Consider the following 8,254-nt stretch of genomic DNA (forward strand, 5'->3'; position numbering starts at 1 on the left):
GGAGACACACACACGGACAACTAGAGTGGTGAACCACAAACACCCTTTTTCTTTAAGTTTATTTGAGAGAGAGTAAGCACGAGCAGAGGGGCAGAGAGAGAGAGAGAGAGAGAGAGAGAGAGAGAGAATCTGAAGTAGGTTCTGCACTGTCAGTGCAGAGCCCAACACGGGGCTCAAACTCACGAACTGTGTGATCATTACCTTAGGCTGAAATCAAGATTCAGATGCTTAACAGACTGACCCACTCAGGTGCCCCCCATAAATACTCTTCTAAAAGACGATGCTAGTCTGGCTAAACCTACTGGAAACTGCCTTTTACCCTTCCACTTGCAGATTCACTTTAGCACTCTGGGACTGAAGGGACAAAATGTTAAGACAAATACAAAACGAAAGGCAGCTGACAAACTGGGTGGCTGGAGACGGCACAAGGACACTGCGCATAGGAAGGCGAGGTCAGATAATGGGATCCTAGGACAGATTAACCTGACCAGGAGCCTCTATCCTTCAAAGGCTTTAGGAAAATTAATAATACTCTTTGGCACAGTCAAGTCAAAGTTCTCCACAATCGGACCCCAACATACCTTTCTAGGCTGACATTCTAGTACTTGCCCCTCCCCCCCCCACTTCCTTAAACAGGACTCCTCGTTGTGCCCTGTGTTTCCCTGTCCTGGGCCTTTCCTTAACCCATTTCTTCTCTCTGGAACACCACTCTCTGCCCTGCTGCCTGACAAAATCGTATCCATTCTTCTACACCTAGTTCAAGTGCAACCTGTCTTCTAACTACCAGGGCCTGGAACCAATTTGTCCTCTTCAAGCTAATTCCTAGAATTCTTTCTTTAACCTGCTCTTTTGGCATTTATCACATTTGCCTTGTATTCAAGTTATTTGCATAATGATCTCATTACACTAAGGCTCTTAGGCAGACACCCTGCTATTGTTGTTGCACCTAATGTAGAACATGAAACCCCACGATATTTGTTGAATAAATGAGTAAAAGAAAGCATTAGCTAAAAGAGCATTATGCAGCAGGTGCTATGGGAGATAAGAAAGAGGTACATCCCCTGTTCTCCTGGGTCTTATATTCTTTCTTTCAAGAGAAAAGCTGTGCTAACCACAGAGTAAAAACGAAGAGATCTTTTAAAACAATAACTACAATGGGGTACTGGTTGGTGGTTAAGTGGTTAAGTGGTGGACTTCGGCTCAGGTCATGATCTCACGCTTTGTGAGTTCAAGCCCTGCATCAGACTCTGTGCTGAGAGCTCAGAGCCTGGAGCCTGCTTCAGATTCTGTGTCTCCCTCTCTCTCTGTCCCTTCCCTGCTCTCTGTCTCTCTGCTTCAAAAATAGAGATTAAAGAAAAAAACAAAACAAAACACTAACTACAAGTAGCCACCATCTATGAAGTTTCTACTACAGACTAGACGCTAATCTGACTCTTTAAAAACAAGACTGCACTGAGATCATCCCATCATATCTGAAATGTAGGCATCGCTCTCTCCATCCGGTAGTGAAGAAGCTGAGGTTCAGAGACGCGAGGTGGTCTGCTCAAGGCCATATAGCAGCTTGCAGCAAACCAGGACGCATTCTGCTTTATGCCTAACACCTCTTCTCATTCCACTACAGGATGCTTCTTTCCTGGATGTAAGTCTAGAAATAGTCTCAATACAAGTTACTGTTCAGCCACTTGGTTATTACTGGAAATAGCCTACACACAGAAACATGGACAGCCCCAAAACTGGGAGCCCGTTCCCTATGCTTGTTTTGAGGCACAGAGGCAGTTCTTTTACCTTACTTGTTTTACATTTTTACCCTTAAAAGGGTGGCTTTGGAAACTCCACTGCTTTTTAATGAGTCTGTCTATAGCACAGGATTCTTTGGAGCAGAAGCAATTTATTATAACATAATCAATAAATGCCAGACTTAAAATAACATTACTGAGTTCTGAGTTATAAAACAGTTCTACTGTAACTGAAAAGTATATTGTCAATAATCAGACTTACCAACATATCAATATTTAGAGACAAAACTACAGAAATATGGAAAAACTCTAAGTCACATGCAACAGTTAGAAGCATCATGTGATTAAAAAAAAAAAAGGTCATTAACTTTAATATCAAGGACACCTAGATTCAGGTCCTTGACCCACTATCATCTGTTATTAACCAAAGGCCAATTACCTATCACCAAGCATCAAGATAGAATTTAGGAATCCAGGGGACCTGGCTGGCTCAGTCAGTGGAGCACACGATGCTTGATCTCAGGGTTGTGGGTTCAAGCCCCACATTGGGTATGGAGATTGCTTAAAAATAAAATCTTTAAAAAAAAAAACTACGAACATAAGTAAAATAAAGGTAATACCCACTTGGAAGTTATTATGAGAATCAGACACACAAATGCATGGAAACTGCCTTGCCTGGTGTCTGACACATAGTATATATCTAATAAATATTGATTCCCCCCTTTTAGGTAAAAGTCGTATATATCCAAACTGATTTTGCTTATGGGGACATGGGTGGTTCAGTCAGTTAGGCATCCAACTTCAGCTCAGGTCATGATCTCACAGTTCGTGGGTTCGAGCCCTGCGTCAGACTCTGTGCTGACAGCTCAGAGCCTGCAGCCCAAAGCCTGCTTTGGATTCTGTCTCCCTCTCTTTCTGCCCCTCTCACACTCGTGCTCTGTGTGTCTCTCTCCAAAATAAACACCAAATTAATTTTGCTTAGAACTATAAACATACAGGTTTCCAAACTTTTCCACACCAAGATCCCACTCAAACATTTTTTTTTGTTTCTTAAGTTAATCAATAACATAACTGCTACAGAGAGCACCTGATTAGCCTGATTAGCACAATGTGCTATTTTAACGGTATCAAAAGCAATAAAATAATGGTTTTCTTTTCTTTAGAGAAAGCATTTGCACAAGTGGGGTAGAGGGGCAGAGGAAGAGAGAGAGAATCCCAAGCAGGCTCCATGATTAGCACAGAGCCCAATGTAGGGCTCAATCTTACAACCCTAGGATCAGGACCTGAACCAAAGTCAAGGGTTAGACACTCAGCCAACTGAACCAGCCAGGTGCCCCTGAAGTCATGGTTCACCTGAAGGTAAACACGTGATTCGGCTGGCTTTCTGAAACACTGGAAACAAGGAGCCTTAGGGAACCAGGAACCTCTGATCATAAATCCCACTGGCATATATTCAAGATAGATTTTGAGACAGAGAGCAAATTCCTGGTATCACCGGACATTAGCCTACATGGACAGCAAACCTTCCATTCTTAATGCAAAGTCAGAAGAGCCAATAAAACTAAGATGTGGTGTTCAGATCACAGGTATCCCAAGATATGTTGCTTCTAGATCACCCTACCCTCCCTCATGGTCAGTCTTCTCTGCGCCCCAGTGCCAGGAGACCAGGAACAGGGGCTTCATGAACGCGTGTTGGCTGACTGGTTAAAGGGCTGATGCGGAAAGAGAAGAAGGGGAAGGAAACAAAAGCACGGATGGAGTGCTTCTGTGCCAGGAGATCTGTATGTTAGCATTCCATCTTAGAACTCTACACAGTACGGTGTGATCTACACTTTATGCCTCTAAATCCAAATATCACAAAGGCTACTTAACTCCTCAGTATCATGGACTATAAATGGTAGAGTTCCCGGGTCAGCCTGATTCACTCAGCATTCTTTAGTTTGAGAAGTAGAAGGATTTTAGCCTTTCCAAACATTTTACCTACTCAATGATAACGTTGTTGGGGTCAAGGTCTTTCCCAGTCCCTTGGTTGACGACTTTCATGGAGAGGGATACTTTTATTCTATCATTTTTCATCTGTAAGAGACAAAAGCAAAGTCACCGAAAGCTAAGAGACACCAGTTAGACTGCAGGTCTAAAATTATCTAATAATCAAAGTTGTTATCATCATAGCAGACACTGAGTTCCCCCAATGGTTGAGGTCCTGTTCTAGGAACACTGAGGGTACTAATGAGCACAATAAATAGATCCTGTGGCAGAATTTCTGTAGGAAATGGTTTTTACCTTACTTTTGTCCCTCTGGGGAGGAAAGACAGAAATGGTTGCTCAGAAATTCAAGGCCTGTGGAGGTAGCCAGGCAGAAAAATAAAAGCCCTTTGCCCAGGCAAGTTCAGTATAATGATCGGTTCAAAGCCCCCTGAGCCCAGAATGAGTTTCTGAAATATTCCAGACTAGACTAGATCCCTCTTTGGACTTGGTCTAGAGCATTTTCATTTATTTTACTTTTCAAAAATTTTTATTCATTTATTGTTAGAGCATTAAAAAAAAGTTTTTTTATGTCTTTATTTTTATTTTCAGAGACAGAGATAGACAGTGAGCGGGGGAGGGGCAGAGAAAGAGGGAGACACAGAATACAAAGCAGGCTCCAGGCTCTGAACTGTCAGCACAGAGCCCAACGTGGGGCTCGAACCCACGGGCTGTGAGATCATGACCTGAGCCGAAGTCGGACGCCCAACCAACTGAGCCACCCTGTGCCCCTTAGAGCATTTTTAAACATGAAGGTGACTGTTAGCCACAATGGTCTTCTTTTGCTCCCTCCAACCCTTGCAGCCCTTCTCCATTTCAGGATCTTTCCATCGGCGGCTCTCCTGGCCTGAAGCATGCTTATCCCAGCCTCTCCTGTGCCAGTGCCTTTTCTTTTAGGTCTCAGCTCATGTGTCAGTTCCGCAGAGAGCGTGTGCCCGACCACTTCATCTAAGTCTATCTCTGATACGGCCTGAGCCCATTACAGCACTTATTATAACTTACAATTATTATTTTTTTAAATGTTCATTTATTTTTGAGAGAGAGAGCACATACGTGCAAGCAGGGGAGGGGCGGAGGGTGGAAGAGAAAATCCGAAGAGGGCTCAGATCCTCAGCTGTCCAGGCACCCCTAACTTACAATTAGTTTATAGATATGCTTGCTTACTTTTATGCCTCTCTCTTCCAGGTACGTTCTGTATAAGCCCCGTAACGGCTGAGGTCACCTATGTCTGGTTGGCTCTTCTATCCCTCACACTAGTACATGTTAAGCACTCAAATATTACTGACGGCATCTCTTTCAGACCCATCTCCCTCGCACTCTCTGGCAGAAGAGCAGGATCACGCTTCTCCTGTAGGCTGCCCACACCCGCAGCCCGCGTGCCCTCAAGGGGGTTGCTGTAAACAGGCTCCGCCAGACCTTTCTCCCTTCCCTCACATTGCGCGGTGCCAGGTATTAGGGACAATAATGGTAAACTCTGTGTCTTTCTTTGTTTTGGTCCAAACTAAAGTGTACCTGGCAGCTCTTCTCTGAAGTTTATGATAAAGACTAGTTCCAGAAATTCAGTTTCCTTCTCTCTTTTTGGTTCTTTTCTTATTTGTTTTTTCCTTTCCACCTGCCATTTGGATAAACTTCAGGGAGGAAAGTCTTACAAACGTGTTCTTATCGCACCACACTTGTTATAGTTTACACCACGCTCCTTCTTAGTTTACAGGCCAGCCAGGACGGAACACAGTGGCAAGATTCAAAAATAAGATCGTGGGCAACAGTTAATAACACATACACACTCACCATCATAAAATACCAACACCATGCCCCTAGTTTGTCTTCGTGCTTTCTCACCACACAAGAGTTACACAGAACCTTACCTCTCGGCCAATAAGCTTCACCCACACTTTGTCCCCAACATCTACGATCTCGGAGGGCTTATCCACGCGACAGGATGACATGTGAGTTCGATGGACCAAACCTGGGCACAAGAAGCAATGAAATAAAGCACAGGTATATGTGGTATTTATATTCTAAATAACAAGGTAAGGAGGAGATGGGAATGGAGAATTCATTGCAAAATGTTTGTTAATTTGAAACTGTAAATTAAAACAATTTGGGATCACATTTTGTACTAATCAACAAATACTCTTTAAAAATAACGTTCAGGGGCGCTTGAGCGGCTCAATCGATTAAGCGTCCAAATTCAACTCACGTCATGATCTCAAGGGTTGTCAGTAGAGCCCCAATTTGGACTGTCGGCTGTCAGCACTGAGCCCTCTTTGGATCCTCTGTCCTCTCTCTCTGCCCCTTCCCTACTTGCATGCTCGCTCGCTCTCTCTCTCTCAAAAATATACATTTTAAAAACAAATAAAATTAAGAAAAATAATGCTCAATGTTATCAAATATTTGATACAAAAACCACACTTACACTAGTAAAAACACAAGTTGATGAAAGTCTTAGAAAGCAAGGCATCAAGATGGTTATGCCTCTGATGCACGAATACCATCATTAGAATTTTTCCAAAAGAAAAAACCCAACAGAGGCAAAAACTTAGGGGTATAGAAAAATACCTGCAGTATTATTACCTATAAAAGTTTTTTAAAAACCTATAAAGCAACCTAAATGATTAGCTTGGTAAACCATGGTAAATGAATCACATGGAAGAGTAAGCAGCCATTGAAATCACAATTACAGAAAATAGTTCTGTCAAGTGAAAAAATAAAATCTAAACAAGGTCCTATTTTTAATCCATTAAATTAGCAAAATACTTAAAAAATAACAGTACCCACTGGTGAGAGTAAAGTAAGAAATATTGCTAGAGCTAGTATAAAATTTTAGAAATCATTTAGCAATCACTATCAAGAGTGGCAAAAATATTTAATAAAATTAGTTAAAATATTTAGGGGCACCTAGATGGCTCAGTTGGTTAAGCATCCAACTTTGGCTTCGGGTCACGATCTCACGGTTTGTGAGTTTGAGCCCCACATCGGGCTCTCTGTTATCAGTGCACAGCCTGCTTCAGATCCTCTGTCTCCCTCTCTCTCAAAAATAAACATAAAAAAAAGTTAAATCAGAGGAAAGTCATTAAATAATTTAATAAAATATTTATAATAGATATCCTTTCCCTGTCTGTCCAAACTCCTTTCCTGGGAGAACCACCTTCCTTGCTTTCTTTCCTTTTTTTTTATTAGACAATTTCAGATTTTTAAAAGTTTTTATTTGTTAATAATCTCTATATCCAACATGGGGCTGGCACTCACGACCCTGAGATCAAGAGTCACATGCTCCACTGACTAAGCCAGCCAGGTGTCCCAACAATTTCAAATTTTTATGGAATAAGTTATTAAAGCATTAATCAACATCACCTTCCCTATGTTCTAAAATAAATCTGATCAGTTCCCGTGATTTGGCTGAAGCGGACATACCCCCAACTTTGGACACATGACACAAGCTTAGTCAATCAAGATGCCCCACCTGCTGGCAGCAGCAACTGACCAGGGACAGACACAAGACATCAATTCATTTTTTTCAAAATGTCTGTCAGGATTATGAACTACAAAAATTTACCAATGCCCATATTTGCCACCAGGTGGCAAAACACGGCTAAGGTAAGAGACAAAGCCCTTGGGGTGTATAATCTGAGACAACAGGGCCCTAGGGAAGCCAGGTTTATCCTGCACATCCCAATGAGAAGAGTCAAAACATTTCTCAACTGTTTCTGTCCCTTGCAACCAAGAGTTCTAATAATTAATATGACCCAATCACTTCTGGAAAATTGTCCTAATGAAATAATCATAGACACTTAAAAAGTGAGATGTATCAGGAAAAGCGACATACATCAAAATACTCAATGTATTTATAAGACAAAAAAATTAGAAACCACCTAATATTCCACAACAGAGCAATGGTTAAGTCAACTGTGGTACAGCCATCAAAAGGTCCATTAAAAACGCTGCTCAAAAGATGATGTGAAAATATCCATCATCCACTCTTTAGTAAACATCTAACCACCCTCTCTGGGTGGAACACTGAAAACAACCAGCATTTTCCCATGTAAGTAACAAAAGTACAACACAAAATTGTACACAGTAGGATTACAAATGCTTAAAAAGAATTTTATTTAATTTGTTTTGTTTATCAAAATTTTTTATTTATTTTGAGAGACAGAGTGGAGGAGGGGCAGAGAGAGAGAGAAAGAGAGAGAATCTCAGGTAGGCTCTGTGCTGTCAGCTCAGAGCCTGATGCGGGGCTTGAACTCACGAACCCGAGATCATGACCTGAGGTGAAACCAAGAGTCGGACACTTAACCGAATGAGCCACCCAGTTGCCCCAACAAATGCTTAAAAAAGATTTTATTATTTTTTGAATATAACACAATTTATTTTTTTAACATATGCAATTATTTTCCGTCATTTACAATACAGTAGTTACAATGACACTCCAAACAGAAAAGCAAAGTAAAAAATCAAAACCCCAACTTCTATTTCATGTAATTAGACTTATA

General features: G+C 41.5%; 1 protein-coding gene across 3 annotated transcripts in view; it reads right to left on the reverse strand.

Moving 5' to 3' along the window:
• Nucleotides 1–8,254, reverse strand: part of ZCCHC17 (zinc finger CCHC-type containing 17) — a 58,201-nt gene that overhangs the window by 22,440 nt on the left and 27,507 nt on the right. For all 3 annotated transcript variants that reach the window (XM_029946944.1, XM_029946945.1, XM_029946946.1), the window contains 2 exons: nt 5,627–5,727; nt 3,721–3,812 (listed from right to left, as the gene is read on the reverse strand). In XM_029946944.1, the coding sequence (XP_029802804.1) occupies nt 3,721–3,812; nt 5,627–5,727 (193 nt within the window). The remainder of the gene's footprint in view (nt 1–3,720; nt 3,813–5,626; nt 5,728–8,254) is intronic.

Source organism: Suricata suricatta, chromosome 8 (genome assembly GCF_006229205.1).
Source record: "Suricata suricatta isolate VVHF042 chromosome 8, meerkat_22Aug2017_6uvM2_HiC, whole genome shotgun sequence".
Lineage (NCBI taxonomy): Eukaryota > Metazoa > Chordata > Mammalia > Carnivora > Herpestidae > Suricata > Suricata suricatta.